The following is a 24,579-nucleotide window of genomic DNA, read 5'->3' on the forward strand; positions in this document are numbered from 1 at the left end:
TGTGTGTGTGTGTGTGTGTGTGTGTTTCAGTGTATTCCACATGCTGGTGGTCCCAGAATCAGACGTGTCCTCATGAAGACCCCTCCTCTTCTCCTGCTCCTCTATGCGGGAACGTTCGGTGCGTTCACACTGCTTCATTCTGCATCTCAAAACACACACAAGACACATTTAACACAGCGTCACACACTGTCAGAACACCCCTCAGATAGCAGATTTCCAGATTTGGAGATTCATGTTTTAGTTTCTGTCAGCTTCTGAACTGCATTATTGGATCTTGATCTTCTTCCAGCAACTTTAAACGTTGCATACTTGTGTAAAGTGTGTTTTCTGCACATGTGTAACAGTGTGCAGTGCTGTATTGTGTGTGTTGGTGTTGTATATTACACTACAGAACCCTTGTAATAAACTGCAGCACATTTTCTGCTATTTTACAGATTTATTTCTCTACATATTATTCTTATACATTATATTAAACCACTAAAATGTCAGTAAAAGTCACTTTGTTAAACTGTAGAGGAGAATTTACAACATCAGAAATGGACAGAGCAGAGATCAACATCCCATAATGCAGTTCACCACCACAAATAAACACAACACACACAGAATACAGACGCTGATCATCAGCAGATATTCTGGGGTCGTTACAATATTCATCAATACTGACATTAAACTGGTCTACCTGATCTATATTAATTCTTTTTCAATATTCCCTATTTATTTTTGTTTGTTTGTTTGTTTGTTTGTTTGTTTGTTTGTTTGTTTGTTTGTTTGTTTGTTTGTTTGTTGTGTCGGTTTTCAGCCATCAGTTCAGCGTTGCAGATCAGTGATGGGTGAGTTGCTTCTGAAATACCTCTATGACTGACTGTGTTTTAATGACTTCTATACTTATTGTCTGAAAATAACGTTTCATTTGAATTTCATTTCATTATTTGACACCTGAACAGCTTAAAATAGAAATTATAGGCTGCGTCTGAAACCGCTGCTACTCAGTAGGTACTGCATTTGAATTTAAACGTACTACTCGGCCATTGGAAAAGTACAGTCTAAACAGTATAAATGTGAAAAGTATGAATGGAATTCAGACGTACAACATCCGCCATTTTGTCATTGTCACATATTATATAATATTTTGTTATTATATTATATTTTATTATATTATATTGTACTATGTTATGTTATGTTATGTTATGTTATATTATGTTATGTTATGTTATGTTATGTTATATTATGTTATGTTATGTTATGTTATGTTATGTTATGTTATATCATATCATATCATATCATATCATATCATATCATATCATATCATATCATATATCATATCATATTATTTTCATCTTTAAAGCTTCTCTGGCTTTTTCATAGTTTTTTTATTAAGTTTGTCCAGATCTTGTAAAGATTGTTTTGTTTACAGTTGTATTACATCAGGGGTCGGGAACCTTTTTTCAGCAAAGAGCCATTTCTGATTTTTTTGGCAAATGCCACGTGACTGTCTCCTGATCCATTCACGCAGTTTCATCTTCTCTTGATCAGGCTCATAATCAGATTTAACGTACTCGAGTTTAATATATATATATATATATATGCTTGACTGCCTCTGGCATTTTGAAAACACGGTTGTTATTATTTAGGTAGGCCACTACTCCATTATTTATTTTCTCTGCTCACTGCGCTTGAAACAACAATCACCAACCAATGAGAGTGATTGTAAATGTAAGAAAGCTGATTGGTCAGAAGTGACTACCTTTATGTCCCTGACCTACCTGCGTCAGTTGCGTCGCTTCACTCCCATTCATGAATTCGCATGGGAAGCACACTTCAGAATCTCGCCGGAAGTAGTAAGTCATCCGGGTACTTCTCGCATACTGATTTTCGATTTATTTGAATTCGGACGTACTACTCGGCTCGCATACTGATTTTAGCGTACTGTATAGTATGGAAGTATGCGGTTTCAGATGCAGCCACACTCTTTAGATTCTTTGAGTCAAACAGGGCCTTTTAGCATTATTTAAAGATTTAATCCCTAAGCATCTCATGAAGCACAGTAATAATAATAATAATAATATAATGTATTATTATGTATCACAGTATTGACAGCACACTTCTGTCAGTGTTTCTATTGAATTAGTTTGAATGAGTGTGTAAAATATCTGAATAAAGTACAAACAGGAGTGCTCTGCTTCTCTTTCTGATGGGTTCTGATGAGCTCATTCCTCACTTCATTCATTTCTTCTGAAGCCTGTTCAGTCGTCTGGATGAACATGACCTGCTTTAGTGGGAACATAGATTTATTCTGCATAATATATGTTAAAAACACAAAAAGGGGCAGTGGTTTCTACACAACTGTTGGATTTATGTACAGTATTTAGGAAAAGTTGTATTATAATATGAGCTGAAAGTGCACTATAATCTCATTCTCTGCTTCTGTTCAGTGGAAAAGTCCTCGAATTACAGTAAATGTTTGTTTTGTGTAAGTAATGAATCCACATGTCAGATGTTGAGATGATCTAATCTCCAGAAACTGCTGGAATAATGCCGTCCTCCTCCTCCTCCTGCTGTTGTGAATGTCTTCATTAATCCTGGTGACCTCTGGCTGCGTTTCTCTTCCTCTCCGTCATTAATCTGCTTTCTATTGTTCACAGTCAAACCTGTAGAGCGAGAGCTGGCCTTACTGCAGAACAATGCACTGTGAGTACACACACACACACACACACACACACACACACACACACACACACACACAGGTGTATTTTTAGACTGCTCTTTGTTGGACTGCTCTGTTTTGATTTTATCATGAACAAAGCATTATTACCAACAAACACAAAGACTGACCAAACCTGAGCCTGACACACACACACACACACACACACACACACAGACGGATCAGACAACATGACACTTCACACACACACACACACACACCCTGCTTTTTCCACACAATTTGTCAGCTGTGATAGGATTGAGAAGAGCAGAAATGCAAATGAGCACACTGTGGAGGGTGTGCGCGCATTGTTTTGTAAGTGTGTATCGGCTAAGTATGTGTCGATTAAGTGTGTGTTTTGTAAGTATGTGTTGGTTAAGTGTACGTTGGTTAAGGGTGTGTTGAATGAGTATGGGTTCTGTAAGTGTGTGTCTGTTGAGTGTGTTTTATTAGTGTGTGTCTGTTGAGTGTGTGTCAGTTGAGTGTGTTTTATTAGTGTGTGTCTGTTGAGTGTGTGTCAGTTGAGTGTGTGTCAGTTGAGTGTGTTTTATTAGTGTGTGTCTGTTGAGTGTGTGTCAGTTGAGTGTGTTTTATTAGTGTGTGTCAGTTAAGTGTATGTTTTGTAAGTGTGAGTCTGTTAAGTGTGTGTCAGTTGAGTGTGTGTGTGTCTGTTAAGTGTGTGTCAGTTGAGTGTGTGTGTCAGTTAACTGTATGTTTTGTAAGTGTGTGTCTGTTGAGTGTGTGTGTGTCTGTTGAGTGTGTGTCAGTTGAGTGTGTGTCAGTTAAGTGTATGTTTTGTAAGTGTGTGTGTCTGTTGAGTGTGTGTCTGATGAGTGTGTGTCAGTTGAGTGTGTGTCTGTTGAGTGTGTGTGTCAGTTGAGTGTATGTTTTGTAAGTGTGTGTCTGATGAGTGTGTGTCAGTTGAGTGTGTGTCAGTTGAGTGTATGTTTTGTAAGTGTGTGTCTGATGAGTGTGTGTCAGTTGAGTGTGTGTCAGTTGAGTGTATGTTTTGTGAGTGTGTGTCTGATGAGTGTGTGTCAGTTGAGTGTGTGTCAGTTGAGTGTATGTTTTGTAAGTGTGTGTCTGATGAGTGTGTGTCAGTTGAGTGTGTGTCTGTTGAGTGTGTGTGTCAGTTGAGTGTATGTTTTGTAAGTGTGTGTCTGATGAGTGTGTGTCAGTTGAGTGTGTGTCAGTTGAGTGTATGTTTTGTAAGTGTGTGTCTGATGAGTGTGTGTCAGTTGAGTGTGTGTCAGTTGAGTGTATGTTTTGTGAGTGTGTGTCTGATGAGTGTGTGTCAGTTGAGTGTGTGTCAGTTGAGTGTATGTTTTGTAAGTGTGTGTCTGATGAGTGTGTGTCAGTTGAGTGTATGTTTTGTAAGTGTGTGTCTGATGAGTGTGTGTCAGTTGAGTGTGTGTCAGTTAACTGTATGTTTTGTAAGTGTGTGTCTGATGAGTGTGTGTCAGTTGAGTGTGTGTCTGTTGAGTGTGTGTGTCAGTTGAGTGTATGTTTTGTAAGTGTGTGTCTGATGAGTGTGTGTCAGTTAAGTGTGTGTTGTTGAGTGTGTGTGTCAGTTGAGTGTGTGTCAGTTGAGTGTGTGTCTGTTGAGTGTGTGTGTCAGTTGAGTGTATGTTTTGTAAGTGTGTGTCTGATGAGTGTGTGTCAGTTGAGTGTGTGTCTGTTGAGTGTGTGTGTCAGTTGAGTGTGTAAGGGTGCAGCCGTCAGCCGGTTGCTGGAATCCAGCAGCGTGGGCGAAGATTAAACACACGTCTTCTCTTTCTTCATTAGAGTTTACTCATTAACGTGAGTGTAATCTGTCTCCAGTGTTTCTGTGATCATTCACTTCAGTTGTGTTTGTAAGAGCTGATCACATGTATTGATTATGAATACACACAGATATTTGATGGATTTTGAGCTGATCTGATTAAGATCCTTCAGTGCACTTGCTCTTGACTGGTAGTGTCGTATCCAGTATAGTGACGTCTTTCACTGTGAGTCATGCTGGATCAATAATGTTCAGAAATCACCTGCTGATCGCTTCATTACTCCTGATCCTCCAGTCTGATCCACACTGACAGTGACAACAGTCAAGAAAACTATTGTCAGGTAAACATGTATCATCACAATTACAGAATTAAACGATAATACACCAATTCCGACATGTTGAATGTTCAAACAGAAGAGCTAGCGCTGGTTTCCACTGAGAGGCTCAGTACAGTACAGTGCAGTACAGTAGGGCCGGCTGATTGAAACTCTCCTTCATGAAACTTTTACCAAACTTTCGTTTTGAATCAGTGGTTTGGAGTTGGCGAGGTCACATGATTCCAGTGGACGAGGCTTCGTTACAGCATCAAACTCAGTGTTTGTTCACTCGGGGGCGATCTGTGTAATACCAGGGGTGCACGCTCACTCCGATCGCCCCCAGTGGAGAATTACTGAACAGCTTTCACAATGTTTACCTTTTACCTGGAATCAGATTGACGAGTTTGTAGATGTTTTAATGGGACATTAATAATTTATGAATATAATGACACGGAATTGTCTATGTTGACCTGTTTATCAGAGCTCAACATGGATCAAACAATATATGAGCACAGTATTTCAGCTGTATGCTTATAAGTGGAGTAGTAGATCACCTGGGTACTTCTCACATACTGTTTTTACAATACTATACAGTATATTATGGAAGTATGTGATTTCAGACGCAGCCTGAGTCTAGCTCAGCCCTTCAGTACTGTACTGTTGTGCTACAAATGAACCAATCCCAAAAATGTGGTGCGATACGGTTCACTGATTTGCTGCTTTTGACAGTGGAATCAGATATAAACGCATAGCGTACTGCACTGTCAGTGGAAATGAGCTGACTGAAGTGATGATGAAGAGCTCAGAGACTCACACTGCACCGGCCTCTCCTGCAAACACAATCCCCAAAGATAACACCTTCCCCTTATATACGCAAATCAGAACAGACAAGCCAATATTCAAGACAACAAAAGCTTTGCAGAGCGTCCGCTGGGGCACGAGGTCACGCGGGACCTTTCATACCCTAGAGCAGAAAAACTAGCATCAACTGAGGAGAAATCTGAGAAAACACGTGACTACTGTGAAACCAGACCCAGTTACTAATCACACTGAGACATTCTCTCATGGACATACTCAACGGACAACTGTAATCCCTCAATTACCGATCAATATTCTATCATTACTATTCCACCTGCCTGATATGTTGAACATGTTCCACTATCTGAAACATTGTTAGGGCTTTCCTTCATCTTTGTACAGCAACTTTGACACAATATACTATAGAAATACAGAAGCGTCGGCTTGCCTACAGGTGTGTTGTCTGCAGGACTGAAGATCTTGCGTATCTTGAAGGACACACTCTGGAAATTGTGTATTTGTGCTCTAAATCTGTGTGTGTGTGTGTGTGTGTGTGTGTGTGTGTGTGTGTGTGTGTGTGTGTGTGTGTGTGTGTGTGTGTGTGCATGTGTGTATGTTGCCTCAGATGGACAGACCCACACAGAGCTTCCTGACGTGTGCCGGCGTCCCTCCAGAACCCGCAGCAGAGCACATGCAGAAGCTGAAGGAGCTGATCAGCGCTGCTCTGGACATCTACTCATTCATGGTGCGATGCACACACACACTGATTCTGCACTCACTGATTTCAAACACATACACTGATTCCTCTGTGGTTCTGTCGATTCCACAGAGATCCAGCGTGTCCGGTGTTCCCGTGCTGGATCTCTCTGGAGGCTTCAGTGTGCAGGAGGATCTCGGCATCAGAGCGTGGCTGGACATCAAACTGACACCTCTGCTGTCCTCCATCTCCAGAAACCTCCTCACATGCCTCAGCAACAGAAACTTCAGCTGCAGCACCTACCAGACTGTGTATGCCAACACATGACACGTGCAGGAAATCAGAAGAGCTGGACGTCTGTTTTTGATTGTGTGAACATGTGTCTGATTGTGTGTGCAGAGTTCAGGAGTTAAGTCAGCATTTCTCCAGTCTGGATCCAGTGAGACAGAAGTGGATCTATTCTTTCTTCATGTACCCGTTCCTCTCCAGAAACACGTCCTCAGGTTACAGCTTAGGCAGATTGTGCTGTGTGTTCTTTGAAGGTCCGCAACAGGTGTGTGATGTGGGATTGTGTGTTGTTGTAGGTTGTGTAGATCCAGAAGCCAGCACCGAAGACTGGCTCTTGAAGAACTTTGGTTCCTTCTCTGTGATGGCTCAGGTGAAAGACTTCTCATCCATCAACCTGCTCTTCAGCGGGGTAAGAGAACACGTTTTTAATCCAATGTGGAATTTGATAGCACAAATTAAGCCCAGGCTCATTGAAAATACATGCATCTGCCGACTTTCTTGCAAAGGTGAATGTATTGCTCCAGGTATATAGCACATTTCAGATGACGAATCCACTAGAGGGCGCTGTCTACATTACTGCAAATCTGAAGTACTTTACTTGGTGTATGTTTTGTTGAACATTGCTTATGTTAAAGATACTTATCCTTCTTCTATATGTGCACAAGAAGGCAATGCCTTTCGTACAGATCACCTAATGAACCACTGACCAAACCTCTCCATAAACCCAGGCAATTTATTTTCAGTACATTTTTGAAGTTTCACAAAAATATTTCTAATTAGCCTGTGTTGCACAAGCTAAGTGCTACGGTCTGTGATTGTAAATGCGAAGTCAGGGTTGGAAAGTAACTCTACCGCTGCAGTCTCAATACTAAACTTTGCACTATACCATGTTTCTACCATTTATTGTAGTGCAGGATGGACTTACAGCTTCAGTATAACCCAGACAATTTAAAACACTTTAGTAGTACTCCAGTAGTAAAAGCCCAAACTTTTGTATTTGTATTTTTCAGATATTTAGACTTAGAGATTTAGAGTCCAGGTCTGGCCTTGTATGGTTTTGCAACACTGATTTACCTACATCCCTTCCCCATGGAAGTGTGCTGATGTCTGGAGTTGTTCTGAAGTTCTTCTGTGTTTCGACAGCTGGAAGTTTTGCACCTCTTGAGTCCAGAACAGAAGGCAGAGCTTCTCCTTCACCCAGAGGTGATAGGTTTGTCCAACAGCTCCCTCAGCCTGGTGTTTCAGAGTTTGATGTCATCTCTGATGCCCTCCGGGAATCCATGGCCTTCAAATAATGGCACAACACTTTACATGAGCACCTCCTCGGGCCAAGACCCCCTCGGACAGGCAAGTAGAAGTCACAGATGGTCTCATGGATGAGCATCAGATGTGGGCAACTCTCCCAGCTAACATTTTTAGTTATAATAACATTTCCGTAACATTCTCATTAAGTTATGAAGATGCAATTGTTTAAATCTACTTACAATGTTCAAAATGTTCAGATTTTATATGTTCTTGTTTGGTAAAAAGAATATTATTCAAAACCTTTTCTTCAGTCTCATGTTGTTTTAATGTTCCCAGAACGTTATTTCAAATATTATTTGAACGTTCCATTCACATTGTATTACTGTTCTAAGGATGTCTCCCCAATGTTTCCAGTAAGCAATAATAACATTACTGCAGAAGTTCAAAACGGTTTTTTAGATGTATTAATGTTTTAGTTTACTCATTATAACATTATTATTTGAATACATTAGTACAAGAAGGTTTCACAAACTGTTTACATTCTTTAACATTCATAAGGAATATTACTGAATGTTCTGAGAATGTTCCTTGTTAGCTGGGCTGGTTCTTGAGATATACTTTCCTGCAGAGTTTAGCTCCAATGCTAAATAAACGAACCTTCATCAACCTGATTTCACCAAGTAGCATATGATCCTGGGTTAACATCTATGTTGATCCTGGAACAACTTTCCAATCAGCTAGAATTAAGGGATGCGTTTACTGTTTATGTTCAGTTTGGGCTCACAGTTTATGCACTCCTATGTGATTGTTATTCAGCTAATATTGCCCTCTGATTGTGGGAATAATCTATAGTTATGGTTGGGTTTAGGGGTAGGGAATAGGTATGGATTTCTAACAGAAATGATGTTCCAGGATCAACATATTGTACATAGCGTCAACATAGCGTTGATCCAGGATCGCATCATACTTGGCGAAATCATGACATGCTGGTGAGCCAGAATTGATTGAGCCTGCAGTAAAAGTAAACACGCAGGACACTACTTGCTGATCTCCAGAGACACTTCTGTTTAATCTGGTCTTGATGTGTGTCTCCAGGCAGTGAACGACTTCATGACAGCATTTAGACCAGTCGGGAGTTTCGTTAAACAGTTTGTGTCCTTGACACAGCAGGTAAACACATGACATCAGCAGGGCTTTACAGACCTGAACGCCATCTCTTTAATTCTGCTGTCTTCTCTCCTAAAGCCAAACTTGAGCAGCATGCGGAGCGCCACGCTGGTGCAGGCCATAATGAACCTGACGCTGGCAGAGATGGCCGCCCCATTTAAGCAGAGTTACACCCAACAACAGCAGCAGGATCCGGTCGCTTTTGACCCCATGAACGTTCATGACTGGTACACGCATGTGGTTTCTCCAATACTGCGGCGATTCCTTCCTCAAGACCAGATAGAAATCTACCCTAACCTCACCACTGTCTTCCATAACCTGTTGTGAGTTTTTCATGCCAGTATTTCCACAGTTGCAGAGTAATGAAACCACATTGATTCACTTTAAACACCTTTGTTTTGTTCGGCAGCTACATTGAGACAGGAATGGGGACTGGGGCCCAGAATGAATCTCAGGACATTTGCAGTGTATTTATTGATAACAGAACATGTGGGGTAAGACACCCGTATTCATGATTCCAGTCATCTTCCCCACCAGAATGACATCCTGTCTTCATATCATATGTATTCACACATCTGTCCAGATGACGGACCTGGTGGAGCATGTGGCCACAGTTCTGCACTGTGCATCGGGCTCGAACCTCACGCTGAACCAGGAGACACTCTCCAACGTCCTCCTGTATCTGTCCCAGAACCTGGATGCTCTTCTGCAGCAGCTCTCCACCACTGTGAGGACACACACAGTTCACACTGCTTGCCCTATCTGTTTCTCAATATGCACATCAAACGACAAGTTCAGTTCTAATACTACAAGAACCGAGGACGTGTGACAGAACCTGCATGTGTTCATTTGATTGAGGATGCATCGAATGCAGAATTGATCATAGAACTTGCTCTTGAAGTCCCAAACATCACTAGGGCTACATAGAGGATAGAAGCATGCACTTAATATAGCTATTATTACAGAAGTTTAGAGAGATAACTTAGTTAACTCTTTTCCTTTTTTGTGAGTTGTGCAAATATATTATGTTAAATATATTGAAATAGGTAAAATAATAGTGTTTAAATGTTGTAATTTTTAAATTATTTCCGTTAAAACACATGAAAGACATGTGACCATCAAGATGATTGCAGCATCTCATTTCTTACCGAATGCGTTCTGAGTTCTTATGGTCTTCAGAGTTCGTTCTTCTGAAGTAAATTTAGCAAGACCACTTTCCACAAGAACTCCAGTCCATTCTCTGTATTCTTGTTATTTAGAAACACCTTGGAGAAGAATATATTAAACATTTTCTCTTCTTATTCAATTTCTCTTCTGCCACTTTCTCAGAACTTCAGTTCCCAGAGTTCCCCCTTCAGTGACATCGTGGGTCAGATCTCAGCTGACGCCTTCCCCATCAGCAACCTGCAGGATGAGGTGTTTGTGGAGTTGTGGTTTGAAGTCAAGCTGAAGCCTCTGCTCTCCATCCTGACTCCTGAATATCTTACATGCCTCAGTTATAAAGAGTTCAGCTGTCAAACCTTCCAGATTCTGTATGTCCACCGCAGACATTCTCATCGACTGTAGGCTTTAATCTGTCCTGACTTTCGGTGTGTACTTTCAGTGTTTTAGGTCTCAGTCACAACAGACCCCTGATATCAGATGAAGGTGCGCAGAATGTTTATCAGTATTTCATCTCATCCTTCCTGAGCCAACAGAATGTTTCAGGTACATCTGTCTTTCTATACACCTGCCTGACCATTCATCAATCCGCCTAACTATTCATCATAAAAACACGGTCTCAATCTGTTCCCAGGTGGCTGTCCCGCTGAGAACAGCAGTGTCTGGATCATTCTGAATCTTGGGGAATTTTCACATTTTGCAACACTGAGTGAAATGTACCAGCTGAACCCAGCCTTCAACGCTGTGGGTTTCCTACATTCCCATTTTTCTGAAACAAACACTGAGCTCTGTTCTTGGCATTGTCGTATGATTCTTGTATTGGATTTCTGTTTGTAAGTAAAATGTTTCGGTTGTGTATTTCAGATAGATGCGCTGCCGGTTCTCTCCCCCAACCAGACAGCTGAACTGATAGTTGAGACTTTTGCAGGTCTTCCAGAGAAAAGTGTCATCATTATCATGGTTTTTGATTACGTGCTGATCTCTCCTGAGGACCGTGGTCTGCTTGAGATGCTTCAATATCTCATTGTACTCGCTGATGAGGTAACAGCATTTCTGCTAAACACTGCCTGTGCAGCAGGTTTACAACTGACCGTTTGCTGAATTCTGTTTTGATTTCAGGTGGGTTTGGAGTGTGCATCATACCAGCAGATGTAAGTGTTCTTACATTGTTTCTGAGCTCCTTCAGTCAGGAACCCATATTTATCTTAATTTCTCTGTCAATCTCTCAGCATTCAGAGGCTGCAGGAAACTGTGTTACCTACAAACATGATGCAAACCATCAAGGATGACATGAATCAGCTGAAAACAATAGCACCTGAGGGTATACACACACACACACACACACACACATATACACACACATACACACACATACACACACCACAAATAAAGCACACTACACCTTTGGTGAAACAATTTCTAAGATTTTGGAACAGTTTTGTATCTAAGATTAACAAACATTTCACTATTTTAATGAGATTTTCCTCTTCTGTTTTTAACAGTGTGTTTCCCCCCACGTGTTATGGTAAGAAACAAAAGTTTTAATCTCATGTGTGGAAATATTCACTAACAAAAAACACAAGTAATTAATAAACTCTTATTAATCTATGTTCATGTCCTCTTCAGTGTATTTCAACTCCAATTAATGGTAAGTCAGATTGATTATTAGCATACAGATTTGCGTATTTAAACATCTCCTGTCTCATTAAGCACTTGTTTTACTTTCTCAGAAACTTCAATTTGTGATGGAATCAGCAGGTAGTGTCTAATATTAGCTTTTTAATGACTGCAAAAAATGTATGCCATGTAAATCAGTCATCCTGAGAAGAGTTCATCTGCCCCACAGTAATGAGACTCTCCTGTCTGCGGCTCTCGTCAGCGCCCCCTGTAGAGTCAACCTGCAGCAGTACGCTTGTTCTTCGGTAAGAAGATGAAAAATTCCCAATCAGAACCGGAGTTGACACTGATTACGTTCTGGGAATGCTCATTGCTCCAGCAGTGTCTGCAGCCCCTGTGGTATTCCCTGAGCCGTGATGTCCACTGATCAGGTGTCTTGTGTTTGCAGCTCACAGGACTCACGGCTGAGGTTCTGGCTGACCTCCTGACCTGTCAGCTGTCCAGCAACAGCAGTTACTCCTCGGAGATCTGGAAGCTGCTCTTCACCAAAGCCAATCACCTTCTGGATGGAGCCCTCGCCATCTTCTCCAGCGCAGCAGCAAATACGGTAAATTACCCCTGTACAGCTCTCCTCCAGTGTTTACTGGGACACTGACTGGGAATGTGACAGTAACCCCTCTTCATTACATCATCAGTCTCAGCCAATCAGCAGCGACGCCCTGTCCAATGCACTGGATGTAGTGTGGGAGCTGAGACTGGAGAGCGTCAGTGATGACCAATGGAGAAACGCTTCCGTCATCAGCACACTGTTCAGTCAAAACCTCAAGCCGTTTTTAGCGTCTGCGTCACCATCCCTACTGCAGTGCGCTAGCAGCAAAAACCTCACCTGCCAAACTTACCAGCTCATGTAAGAAAAGCCTTTCCTCAGCGTTAGCTCAGGACCGTGAGTGTGTTCAACAGATGTTTTGATCAGTGTTATTTTACACCCTTCCTCAGACTCACAGAGTTCCCGCTTGTCAGTGAGACGCAAGGAACAAACATGGTGGAGTTCTTCATCTTGCCCTTCCTCAGGAGCAACACGACAGGTGAGGCAGAAGATTGAGAAGGCTTTAGGCAGAAGATCACTCATGTTCATGAAGGAGACTTTACTGTGTGTGTGTGTGTGTGTGTGTGTGTGTGTGTGTGTGTGTGTGTGTGTGTGTGTGTGCAGACACAGGTTGTGTGTCCTCGGCTAACAGCAGCTCAGAGTGGCTACAGAAGAACTTTGGCTCATTCTCTAAGTTTGTTAGTCTCTCAGTTCTGCTCTCCATCAACGGAAAGTTCAGTCCGGTGGTCTCGACATGTGATTTTCAGTCCTGATCTCCAGCATCAGTTTTCCCTTTATTGTGATGTTCCTGTTCTGCTGTGTGTCTTCAGTTGGAGAGTCTGGTAGATCTGTCTCCAGGTCAGATGGCTGGACTGATGGCTGAAGGTCTGCCTGGTCTTCCAGAGATTGTGGTCATCAATACGGTATTTGATTATCTGCTGGTGTCTCCTGAGGAACGAGGACTTCCTGCTGTTCTTCAAGAACTGCTCTTAATCTCAGAGAAGGTAAAACTGACTCTGGTGTTTCCTTCTGCTTGTCTCCAAACCCAAACACACGCCACTGTTAGGAGCTGTGGGTAAACACTTATAAAAGGTTTTTTGCAAACATTGAGCATCAGAATCTGGTCATGAGGGATACTTTACATAAACGTAACCCATCTAAGAGTAAATGCTCCATTGAAATCTGCAGTAACTGCAGGAGCTGATTGTGATTCTTGTGCTCTTCATATCACGTGTGAAGTACTCGCATAAACAGTTTATCAGATCAGTCGCACATTTCAGTGAGGATGCTCAGGTTGTTACCCAGAAATCTGCAGCCTGTGAAGACAGTTGACAGCATGGCTGCTCAGTACGCTCTGGAGTCTGCGAGTTTCACTTTTACATGAGTTTGGCTGGAAAGAGACTGTAGGCCAAATGTCCAGTGGTCAAACAAGAGAGTTGTCGAATGAAATTTGCAGTGATGACGCTGATGTGTGTTTGTGTTTTCACAGGTCTCTATCTCCTGCAGCTCCTACACACTGATGTAAGTGTACTCGAGTCTCTGTAGACACGTCACTGAGTCTCTGCTGTCTCTTGTGCTGAAATCTCCTCTAATTCTGTGTGTTTCTCAGATTTGAGAGTCTGTTTAAGGCTCTACCTTCCCTGTCTTCACAAGTGGAGACTCTGGTTTACTACACAACTGAAGAACTCAAGCAGACTGGAGCCAGAGGTGAATCTCAGGCTTTGTGCCTTCAGGATCAACACTATTTACATTATTTCTGCTGAAACTACTGATTTACTGTGTGTTTTATTCTTAGGCTGCTCGCTTCCTCCACCGCCAACAGTAAGACTTTTTCCTTTTTACCTCAGTCTTTTTCTATCTGACGAGGCTTCTCACTATGAATCAAGTTTCTCTCTTTTTTATCAAAATGCAAACAATCATTGCTTTTGCAGTTTGGTTTTTAATTAGTCCTGTCTTTTCCATGTATTTCAGTGTCTGTTCACTCCTCTGAATGGTAAGTGCAGTCATACAATAAGCTTGCTTCAGACCTCGACCTAGTCAGTGTGTGAATGAATGTTGGGAAAAGCTGAAGCCGCCTCTGCACACTAGCCAGTCTCCATAGGCAATGTGGCCACTGTTACTCATGTGCTCCCTACTGAGTGTTCTACACTGACCTCCCTTGTCTGTAAAGCTCTATAGGCCACACTAGAGCCACGTCCAGACAAATAACTTTAAATAGCCAAACTAATACAGGTGTCTACAAACCTTGAGTGCTCGCCTCATTATGATACTTACTACACAAAAGAAAACTGAACAAAGGAATAGCTATTCAATAGTCTTGTCATGTTTTTGAGTCCATTTATAGACATTAATCCCTTTCTGAATGGTCAAGCCAAGTAGTTTGCACAACTAGTGAATTGTTCAGCTCTAGATGTTCTTCAGAGACACACTTATAGCCCAAACAGTGCTGAAGGAGACTCAAGAGTGAGAATCCCTCTCTGATCTCTGCACAGTGCTGTAACAGAGCTATTTTACCTTAAGCCTTACCCTGGAAACACCAAACCCTTTGTCATTTGCTGACTACTTGCCATGTAAATCTGGAGACTGTTGGAGCTAGGAATGTAAAAGTAAGGCCCGTTAGTCAACAAGAAACTGAACCTGTCAGCAAACGAATCAGCTTTAATGCTCAAGTGTTTCCTTCAGTCATTTTTACTCTGTGGTTTACGGCTGTTGTATTGAATCTTAAAAGGAAATTCACAAACACTGACCAATGTTCTCTTTGATTTTACCAGTTACCAGCGTTTGTTCAGGAGTCATCAGGTATCAGCAAATTCTCTCTTCTGCACTTTGACACAGTGACAGCATCTATGAGACTCTAAATTCTGATGTTTTCCACAGTAATGAGACTCTCCTGTCTGCGGCTCTCGTCAGCGCCCCCTGTAGAGTCAACCTGCAGCAGTACGCTTGTTCTTCGGTAAGAAGATGGAAAATTCCCAATCAGAGCCTGAGTTGACACTGATTACATTCTGGGAATGCTCATTGCTCCAGCAGTGTCTGCAGCCCCTGTGGTATTCCCTGAGCCGTGATGTCCACTGATCAGGTGTCTTGTGTTTGCAGCTCACAGGACTCACGGCTGAGGATCTGGCTGACCTCCTGACCTGTCAGCTGTCCAGCAACAGCAGTTACTCCACGGAGATCTGGAAGCTGCTCTTCACCAAAGCCAATCACCTTCTGGATGGAGCCCTCGCCATCTTCTCCAGCGCAGCAGCAAATACGGTAAATTACCCCTGTACAGCTCTCCTCCAGTGTTTACTGGGACACTGACTGGGAATGTGACAGTAACCCCTCCTCATTACATCATCAGTCTCAGCCAATCAGCAGCGACGCCCTGTCCAATGCACTGGATGTAGTGTGGGAGCTGAGACTGGAGAGCGTCAGTGATGACCAATGGAGAAACGCTTCCGTCATCAGCACACTGTTCAGTCAAAACCTCAAGCCGTTTTTAGCGTCTGCGTCACCATCCCTACTGCAGTGCGCTAGCAGCAAAAACCTCACCTGCCAAACTTACCAGCTCCTGTAAGAAAAGCCTTTCCTCAGCGTTAGCTCAGGACCGTGAGTGTGTTCAACAGATGTTTTGATCAGTGTTATTTTACACCCTTCCTCAGACTCACAGAGTTCCCGCTTGTCAGTGAGACGCAAGGAAAAAACATGGTGGAGTTCTTCATCTTGCCCTTCCTCAGGAGCAACACGACAGGTGAGGCAGAAGATTGAGGAGGCTTCAGGCAGAAGATCACTCATGTTCATGAAGGAGACTTTACTGTGTGTGTGTGTGTGTGTGTGTGTGTGTGTGTGTGTGTGTGTGTGTGTGTGTGTGTGTGTGTGCAGACACAGGTTGTGTGTCCTCGGCTAACAGCAGCTCAGAGTGGCTACAGAAGAACTTTGGCTCATTCTCTAAGTTTGTTAGTCTCTCAGTTCTGCTCTCCATCAACGGAAAGTTCAGTCCGGTGGGTCTCGACATGTGATTTTCAGTCCTGATCTCCAGCATCAGTTTTCCCTTTATTGTGATGTTCCTGTTCTGCTGTGTGTCTTCAGTTGGAGAGTCTGGTAGATCTGTCTCCAGGTCAGATGGCTGGACTGATGGCTGAAGGTCTGCCTGGTCTTCCAGAGATTGTGGTCATCAATACGGTATTTGATTATCTGCTGGTGTCTCCTGAGGAACGAGGACTTCCTGCTGTTCTTCAAGAACTGCTCTTAATCTCAGAGAAGGTAAAACTTACTCTGGTGTTTCCTTCTGCTTAACTCCAAACCCAAACACACGCCACTGTTAGGAGCTGTGGGTTAAACATCAGATCAGTCACACGTCTCATTGAGGTTGTTAGGGTTTTCGGCCAGAAATCTGCTGCCTCTGAAGACAGTTGACAGCACGGCTGCTCTGTGTTGTCTGGAGTCTGCTGGTTTTGCTTTTACATGAGTTTGTTTGGAAAGAGTGTAAGTTCCACCCAATGGTTTGGATGTTGAATGATGGTTTCCATGGATGTAGGGGAAGGTACTCTGCATATCAGTCTTTTCTCGCGCAGCTATAAACAGACCACTAAAAATCATTTAACTTTTGTTTTTATTCAATCATTTTCTTTTCAGCTGAGTCCCTTTATTAATCTGGGGGGAAGCTGCAAACTCCACACAGAAATGCCAACTGACCCAGCCAAGCCTCGAACCAGCGACCTTCCTGCTGTGAGGCAACAGCGCTACCTACTGTGTCACTGCGTCACACTAACTTTTGTTTTATGAACCCTTATTCTTATCTGACTCTAATTCATAATAATTTAAATTTAGATTCATCCAATTCAAGCTGATCACCTTATAGGTTGTGATTAGGTCTCATTTAGATTGATTAACCTAATAAATCCTTATTCTCAGCTAATGGTTCATCGTTTACCTGAAGTTGCTTAGAGTCAGTATGCTGGCCAACTACATCTGCTCACGGACACAACCTCGCCAGTTCTGGTTCTTAGATAGAGGATATAAATGTGAACTAATTTCCTTTAAGTAATATTAGGCCGCCCCATGCTTGCTCATACATAAAGAAAGTGATTTAGCCACTAGATGATATCATACTAAGTCAGTGATTGTCAGAAATCAACAGGTCTCTATTGCTGTGCCCATTCTCCATCCATTGAGCCTGAATGTATGACTCCTCCTGGTCGTAGGCTGTGGAAACATCAGCCTAAACAATCTACTAGATTTAAATGATTTCAGGAGATATTAAAGTTTAACAGGAAATTTACATTTGTTAGCCAGGCAGTTATTGATCAACATATCACATTTAAAACATGCAGAAGAAGCACAAAATGATTACACAACATGATCAGCATAAAACATTAAAACTATTTATAAAACAAACAGTTGTCAAAGAGTCATCATACCTGGCAATGTAGACACACAGAGACTGCGCGGGAAGTTTCATCTGATTACAGACGTTTCCCTGAGTGTTTCCCCAAATCCCCTTAAATACCCAAAATGTCATAAATTCAAATGAATAAAAACTTCACAAAGACTTTTGTCAGGGATTTTACCCTACGAGCCAAATACCATCTGAGGAAGAAGACCAGACTTGAGGAAAGATCTTATCCAGGACATCATCTCCCATGAGAGAGGACGAAATTTACCCAAATCTGAGATTCTTTATTTTGGTCTATGATACTGAGATAAAACTGAGATCACATTTACGCTCGCACTGAGACCTTTAAAATGACACCAAGCAGGACAAGTTAAAGTTCACAAATTCTGCAAATATACATACTACATCATTTCACCATAGGAAGTGGAAATCCGGTCATTCCTGAGTAACTTTTCAATGACCCAGGCCGTATAACTGGGGAAGGCAAGAGGGCCTGAGGATAGTCGATGAATCAGCTGTCCAGACGGCTTTCTCGAAATCCTCTCTGAAGATTAGAAAGTTTATTGTTTTATTGCATGGCAGTTCTCGTGGTCTGATCTGAGAGAACTTCACAGCAGTTTTCAGCAACTGATATTATGGAGAAATATAACCATCCTTACAAGAGACTGTAGGCCAAATGTCCAGTGGTCAAACAAGAGAGTTATTGAATGAAATTTGCAGTGATGACGCCGATGTGTGTTTGTGTTTTCACAGGTCTCTATCTCCTGCAGCTCCTACACACTGATGTAAGTGTACTCGAGTCTCTGTAGACACGTCACTGAGTCTCTGCTGTCTCTTGTGCTGAAATCTCCTCTAATTCTGTGTGTTTCTCAGATTTGAGAGTCTGTTTAAGGCTCTACCTTCCCTGTCTTCACAAGTGGAGACTCTGGTTTACTACACAACTGAAGAACTCAAGCAGACTGGAGCCAGAGGTGAATCTCTGGCTTTGTGCCTTCAGGATCAACACTATTTACATTATTTCTGCTGAAACTACTGATTTACTGTGTGTTTTATTCTTAGGCTGCTCGCTTCCTCCACCGCCAACAGTAAGACTTTTTCCTTTTTACCTCAGTCTTTTTCTATCTGACGAGGCTTCTCACTATGAATCAAGTTTCTCTCTTTTTTATCAAAATGCAAACAATCATTGCTTTTGCAGTTTGGTTTTTAATTAGTCCTGTCTTTTCCATGTATTTCAGTGTCTGTTCACTCCTCTGAATGGTAAGTGCAGTCATACAATAAGCTTGCTTCAGACCTCGACCTAGTCAGTGTGTGAATGAATGTTGGGAAAAGCTGAAGCCGCTTCTGCACACTAGCCAGTCTCCATAGGCAATGTGGCCACTGTTACTCATGTGCTCCCTACTGAGTGTTCTACACTGACCTCCCTTGTCTGTAAAGATCTATAGGCAACCCTAGAGCCCCATCCAGACAAATAACTTTAAATAGCCAAACTAATACAGGTGTCTACAAACCTTGAGTGCTCGCCTCATTATGATACTTACTACACAAAAGAAAACTGAAACAAAGGAATAGCTATTCAATAGTCTTGTCATGTTTTTGAGTCCATTTATAGACATTAATCCCTTTCTGAATGGTCAAGCCAAGTAGTTTGCACAACTAGTGAATTGTTCAGCACTGAAATTCACAAACACTGACCAATGTTCTCTTTGATTTCACCAGTTACCAGCGTTTGTTCAGGAGTCATCAGGTATCAGCAAATTCTTTCTTCTGCACTTTGACACAGTGACAGCATCTATGAGACTCTAAATTCTGATGTTTTCCACAGTAATGAGACTCTCCTGTCTGCGGCTGTCGTCAGCGCCCCCTGTGGAGTCAACCTGCAGCAGTACGCTTGTTCTTCGGTAAGAAGATGGAAAATTCCCAATCAGAACCTGAGTTGACACTGATTACGTTCTGGGAATGCTCATTGCTCCAGCAGTGTCTGCAGCCCCTGTGGTATTCCCTGAGCCGTGATGTTCACTGATCAGGTGTCTTGTGTTTGCAGCTCACAGGACTCACGGCTGAGGATCTGGCTGACCTCCTGACCTGTCAGCTGTCCAGCAACAGCAGTTACTCCACGGAGATCTGGAAGCTGCTCTTCACCAAAGCCAATCACCTTCTGGATAGAGCCCTCGCCATCTTCTCCAGCGCAGCAGCAAATACGGTAAATTACCCCTGTACAGCTCTCCTCCAGTGTTTACTGGGACACTGACTGGGAATGTGACAGTAACCCCTCCTCATTACATCATCAGTCTCAGCCAATCAGCAGCGACGCCCTGTCCAATGCACTGGATGTAGTGTGGGAGCTGAGACTGGAGAGCGTCAGTGATGACCAATGGAGAAACGCTTCCGTCATCAGCACACTGTTCAGTCAAAACCTCAAGCCGTTTTTAGCGTCTGCGTCACCATCCCTACTGCAGTGCGCTAGCAGCAAAAACCTCACCTGCCAAACTTACCAGCTCCTGTAAGAAAAGCCTTTCCTCAGCGTTAGCTCAGGACCGTGAGTGTGTTCAACAGATGTTTTGATCAGTGTTATTTTACACCCTTCCTCAGACTCACAGAGTTCCCGCTTGTCAGTGAGACGCAAGGAAAAAACATGGTGGAGTTCTTCATCTTGCCCTTCCTCAGGAGCAACACGACAGGTGAGGCAGAAGATTGAGGAGGCTTCAGGCAGAAGATCACTCATGTTCATGAAGGAGACTTTACTGTGTGTGTGTGTGTGTGTGTGTGTGTGTGTGTGTGTGTGTGTGTGTGTGTGTGTGTGTGTGTGTGTGTGTGCAGACACAGGTTGTGTTTCCTCGTCTAACAGCAGCTCAGAGTGGCTACAGAAGAACTTTGGCTCATTCTCTAAGTTTGTTAGTCTCTCAGTTCTGCTCTCCATCAACGGAAAGTTCAGTCCGGTGGGTCTCGACATGTGATTTTCAGTCCTGATCTCCAGCATCAGTTTTCCCTTTATTGTGATGTTCCTGTTCTGCTGTGTGTCTTCAGTTGGAGAGTCTGGTAGATCTGTCTCCAGGTCAGATGGCTGGACTGATGGCTGAAGGTCTGCCTGGTCTTCCAGAGATTGTGGTCATCAATACGGTATTTGATTATCTGCTGGTGTCTCCTGAGGAACGAGGACTTCCTGCTGTTCTTCAAGAACTGCTCTTAATCTCAGAGAAGGTAAAACTTACTCTGGTGTTTCCTTCTGCTTAACTCCAAACCCAAACACACACGCCACTGTTAGGAGCTGTGGGTTAAACATCAGATCAGTTACACGTCTCATTGAGGATGTTAGGGTTTTCGGCCAGAAATCTGCTGCCTCTGAAGACAGTTGACAGCACGGCTGCTCTGTGTTGTCTGGAGTCTGCTGGTTTTGCTTTTACATGAGTTTGCTTGGAAAGAGTGTAAGTTCCACCCAATGGTTTGGATGTTGAATGATGGTTTCCATGGATGTAGGGGAAGGTACTCTGCATATCAGTCTTTTCTCGCGCAGCTATAAACAGACCACTAAAAATCATTTAACTTTTGTTTTTATTCATTCATTTTCTTGTCGGCTGAGTCCCTTTATTAATCTGGGGGGAAGCTGCAAACTCCACACAGAAACACCAACTGACCCAGCCAAGGCTCGAACCAGCGACCTTCCTGCTGTGAGACAACAGCGCTACCTACTGCGTCACTGCATCACACTAACTTTTGTTTTATGAACCCTTATTCTTATCTGACTCTAATTCATAATAATTAAAATTTAGATTCATCCAATTCAAGCTGATCACCTTATAGGTTGTGATTAGGTCTCATTTAGATTGATTTACCTAATAAATCCTTATTCTCAGCTAATGGTTCATCGTTTACCTGAAGTTGCTTAGAGTCAGTATGCTGGCCAGCTACATCTGCTCACGGACACAACCTTGCCAGTTCTGGTTCTTAGATAGAGGATATAAATGTGAACTAATTTCCTTTAAGTAATATTAGGCCGCCCCATGCTTGCTCATACATAAAGAAAGTGATTTAGCCACTAGATTATATCATACTAAGTCAGTGATTGTCAGAAATCAACAGGTCTCTAATGCTGTGCCCATGCTCCATCCATTGAGCCTGAATGTATGACTCCACCTGGTCGTAGGTTGTGGAAACATCAGCCTAAACAATCTACTAGATTTCAATGATTTCAGGAGATATTAAAGTTAAACAATAAATTTATATTTGTTTGCCAAGCAGTTATTGATGAACACATCACATTTAAAACATGCAGAAGAAGCACAAAATGATTACACAACATGATCAGCATAAAACATTAAAACTATTTATAAAACAAACAGTTGTCAAAGAGTCATCATACCTGGCAATGTAGACACACAGAGACTGCACGGGAAGTTTCATCTGATTACAGACGCTTCCCTGAGTGTTTCCCCAAATCTCCTTAAATACCCAAAATGTCATAAATTCAAATGAATAAAAACTTCACAAAGACTTTTGTCAGGGATTTTACCCTACGAGCCAAATACCATCTGAGGAAGAAGACCAGACTTGACGAAAGATCTAATCCAGGACATCCTCTCCCATGAGAAAGGACGAAATTAACCCAAATCTGAGATCCTCTATTTTGGTCTATGATACTGAGATAAAACTGAGATCACATTTACGCTCGCACTGAGACCTCTAAAATGACACCAAGCAGGACAAGTTAAAGTTCACAAATTCTGCAAATATACATACTACATCATTTCACCATAGGAACTGGAAATCAGGTCATTCCTGAGTAACTTTTCAATGACCCAGGCCGTATAACTGGGGAAGGCAAGAGGGCCTGAGGATAGTCGATGAATCAGCTGTCCAGACGGCTTTCTCGAAATCCTCTCTGAAGATTAGAAAGTTTATTGTTTTATTGCATGGCAGTTCTCGTGGTCTGATCTGAGAGAACTTCACAGCAGTTTTCAGCAACTCATATTATGGAGAAATATAACCATCCTTACAAGAGACTGTAGGCCAAATGTCCAGTGGTCAAACAAGAGAGTTATTGAATGAAATTTGCAGTGATGACGCCGATGTGTGTTTGTGTTTTCACAGGTCTCTATCTCCTGCAGCTCCTACACACTGATGTAAGTGTACTCGAGTCTCTGTAGACACGTCACTGAGTCTCTGCTGTCTCTTGTGCTGAAATCTCCTCTAATTCTGTGTGTTTCTCAGATTTGAGAGTCTGTTTAAGGCTCTACCTTCCCTGTCTTCACAAGTGGAGACTCTGGTTTACTACACAACTGAAGAACTCAAGCAGACTGGAGCCAGAGGTGAATCTCTGGCTTTGTGCCTTCAGGATCAACACTATTTACATTATTTCTGCTGAAACTACTGATTTACTGTGTGTTTTATTCTTAGGCTGCTCGCTTCCTCCACCGCCAACAGTAAGACTTTTTCCTTTTTACCTCAGTCTTTTTCTATCTGACGAGGCTTCTCACTATGAATCAAGTTTCTCTCTTTTTTATCAAAATGCAAACAATCATTGCTTTTGCAGTTTGGTTTTTAATTAGTCCTGTCTTTTCCATGTATTTCAGTGTCTGTTCACTCCTCTGAATGGTAAGTGCAGTCATACAATAAGCTTGCTTCAGACCTCGACCTAGTCAGTGTGTGAATGAATGTTGGGAAAAAGCTGAAGCCGCCTCTGCACACTAGCCAGTCTCCATAGGCAATGTGGCCACTGTTACTCATGTGCTCCCTACTGAGTGTTCGACACTGACCTCCCTTGTCTTTAAAGGTCTATAGGCCACGCTAGAGCCACGTCCAGACAAATAACTTTAAATAGCCAAACTAATACAGGTGTCTACAAACCTTGAGTGCTCGCCTCATTATGATACTTACTACACAAAAGAAAACTGAAACAAAGGAATAGCTATTCAATAGTCTTGTCATGTTTTTGAGTCCATTTATAGACATTAATCCCTTTCTGAATGGTCAAGCCAAGTAGTTTGCACAACTACTGAATTGTTCAGCTCTAGATGTTTTTCAGAGACACACTTATAGCCCAAACAGTGCTGAAGGAGACTCAAGAGTGAGAATCCCTCTCTGATCTCTGCACAGTGCTGTAACAGAGCTATTTTACCTTAAGCCTTACCCTGGAAACACCAAACCCTTTGTCATTTGTTGACTACTTGCCATGTAAATCTGGAGACTGTTGGAGCTAGGAATGTAAAAGTAAGGCCCGTTAGTCAACAAGAAACTGAACCTGTCAGCAAACGAATCAGCTTTAATGCTCAAGTGTTTCCTTCAGTCATTTTTACTCTGTGGTTTACGGCTGTTGTATTGAATCTTAAAAGGAAATTCACAAACACTGACCAATGTTCTCTTTGATTTCACCAGTTACCAGCGTTTGTTCAGGAGTCATCAGGTATCAGCAAATTCTCTCTTCTGCACTTTGACACAGTGACAGCATCTATGAGACTCTAAATTCTGATGTTTTCCACAGTAATGAGACTCTCCTGTCTGCGGCTCTCGTCAGTGCCCCCTGTGGAGTCAACCTGCAGCAGTACGCTTGTTCTTCGGTAAGAAGATGGAAAATTCCCAATCAGAACCGGAGTTGACACTGATTACGTTCTGGGAATGCTCATTGCTCCAGCAGTGTCTGCAGCCCCTGTGGTATTCCCTGAGCCGTGATGTCCACTGATCAGGTGTCTTGTGTTTGCAGCTCACAGGACTCACGGCTGAGGTTCTGGCTGACCTCCTGACCTGTCAGCTGTCCAGCAACAGCAGTTACTCCACGGAGATCTGGAAGCTGCTCTTCACCAAAGCCAATCACCTTCTGGATAGAGCCCTCGCCATCTTCTCCAGCGCAGCAGCAAATACGGTAAATTACC

At 42.5% G+C, this 24,579-nt stretch overlaps 1 protein-coding gene across 1 annotated transcript in view; it reads left to right on the forward strand.

The window, feature by feature from the left end:
- mslnb (mesothelin b) overlaps positions 1-24,579 on the forward strand; it is a 29,758-nt gene that overhangs the window by 4,960 nt on the left and 219 nt on the right. Inside the window, exons 2-57 of the mRNA XM_056452540.1 lie at positions 31-118; positions 800-830; positions 2,643-2,688; positions 6,204-6,323; positions 6,408-6,586; positions 6,675-6,778; positions 6,860-6,972; positions 7,707-7,914; positions 8,908-8,978; positions 9,054-9,298; positions 9,385-9,469; positions 9,559-9,702; positions 10,305-10,507; positions 10,579-10,682; positions 10,771-10,880; positions 11,001-11,177; positions 11,256-11,287; positions 11,366-11,457; positions 11,639-11,661; positions 11,763-11,784; positions 11,867-11,894; positions 11,983-12,058; positions 12,202-12,360; positions 12,449-12,660; positions 12,750-12,838; positions 12,964-13,082; positions 13,170-13,343; positions 13,829-13,860; positions 13,949-14,046; positions 14,135-14,160; positions 14,311-14,332; positions 15,111-15,138; positions 15,217-15,292; positions 15,436-15,594; positions 15,683-15,894; positions 15,984-16,072; positions 16,204-16,322; positions 16,411-16,584; positions 18,470-18,501; positions 18,590-18,687; positions 18,776-18,801; positions 18,952-18,973; positions 19,433-19,460; positions 19,539-19,614; positions 19,758-19,916; positions 20,005-20,216; positions 20,306-20,394; positions 20,534-20,652; positions 20,741-20,914; positions 22,802-22,833; positions 22,922-23,019; positions 23,108-23,133; positions 23,284-23,305; positions 24,086-24,113; positions 24,192-24,267; positions 24,411-24,569. Coding sequence (XP_056308515.1) covers positions 73-118; positions 800-830; positions 2,643-2,688; positions 6,204-6,323; positions 6,408-6,586; positions 6,675-6,778; positions 6,860-6,972; positions 7,707-7,914; positions 8,908-8,978; positions 9,054-9,298; positions 9,385-9,469; positions 9,559-9,702; positions 10,305-10,507; positions 10,579-10,682; positions 10,771-10,880; positions 11,001-11,177; positions 11,256-11,287; positions 11,366-11,457; positions 11,639-11,661; positions 11,763-11,784; positions 11,867-11,894; positions 11,983-12,058; positions 12,202-12,360; positions 12,449-12,660; positions 12,750-12,838; positions 12,964-13,082; positions 13,170-13,343; positions 13,829-13,860; positions 13,949-14,046; positions 14,135-14,160; positions 14,311-14,332; positions 15,111-15,138; positions 15,217-15,292; positions 15,436-15,594; positions 15,683-15,894; positions 15,984-16,072; positions 16,204-16,322; positions 16,411-16,584; positions 18,470-18,501; positions 18,590-18,687; positions 18,776-18,801; positions 18,952-18,973; positions 19,433-19,460; positions 19,539-19,614; positions 19,758-19,916; positions 20,005-20,216; positions 20,306-20,394; positions 20,534-20,652; positions 20,741-20,914; positions 22,802-22,833; positions 22,922-23,019; positions 23,108-23,133; positions 23,284-23,305; positions 24,086-24,113; positions 24,192-24,267; positions 24,411-24,569 — 5,523 coding nt within the window. The 5' untranslated portion in view covers positions 31-72. The remainder of the gene's footprint in view (positions 1-30; positions 119-799; positions 831-2,642; positions 2,689-6,203; positions 6,324-6,407; positions 6,587-6,674; positions 6,779-6,859; positions 6,973-7,706; positions 7,915-8,907; positions 8,979-9,053; positions 9,299-9,384; positions 9,470-9,558; positions 9,703-10,304; positions 10,508-10,578; positions 10,683-10,770; positions 10,881-11,000; positions 11,178-11,255; positions 11,288-11,365; positions 11,458-11,638; positions 11,662-11,762; positions 11,785-11,866; positions 11,895-11,982; positions 12,059-12,201; positions 12,361-12,448; positions 12,661-12,749; positions 12,839-12,963; positions 13,083-13,169; positions 13,344-13,828; positions 13,861-13,948; positions 14,047-14,134; positions 14,161-14,310; positions 14,333-15,110; positions 15,139-15,216; positions 15,293-15,435; positions 15,595-15,682; positions 15,895-15,983; positions 16,073-16,203; positions 16,323-16,410; positions 16,585-18,469; positions 18,502-18,589; positions 18,688-18,775; positions 18,802-18,951; positions 18,974-19,432; positions 19,461-19,538; positions 19,615-19,757; positions 19,917-20,004; positions 20,217-20,305; positions 20,395-20,533; positions 20,653-20,740; positions 20,915-22,801; positions 22,834-22,921; positions 23,020-23,107; positions 23,134-23,283; positions 23,306-24,085; positions 24,114-24,191; positions 24,268-24,410; positions 24,570-24,579) is intronic.

This window comes from Danio aesculapii, unplaced genomic scaffold (assembly GCF_903798145.1).
Source record: "Danio aesculapii unplaced genomic scaffold, fDanAes4.1, whole genome shotgun sequence".
NCBI lineage: Eukaryota > Metazoa > Chordata > Actinopteri > Cypriniformes > Danionidae > Danio > Danio aesculapii.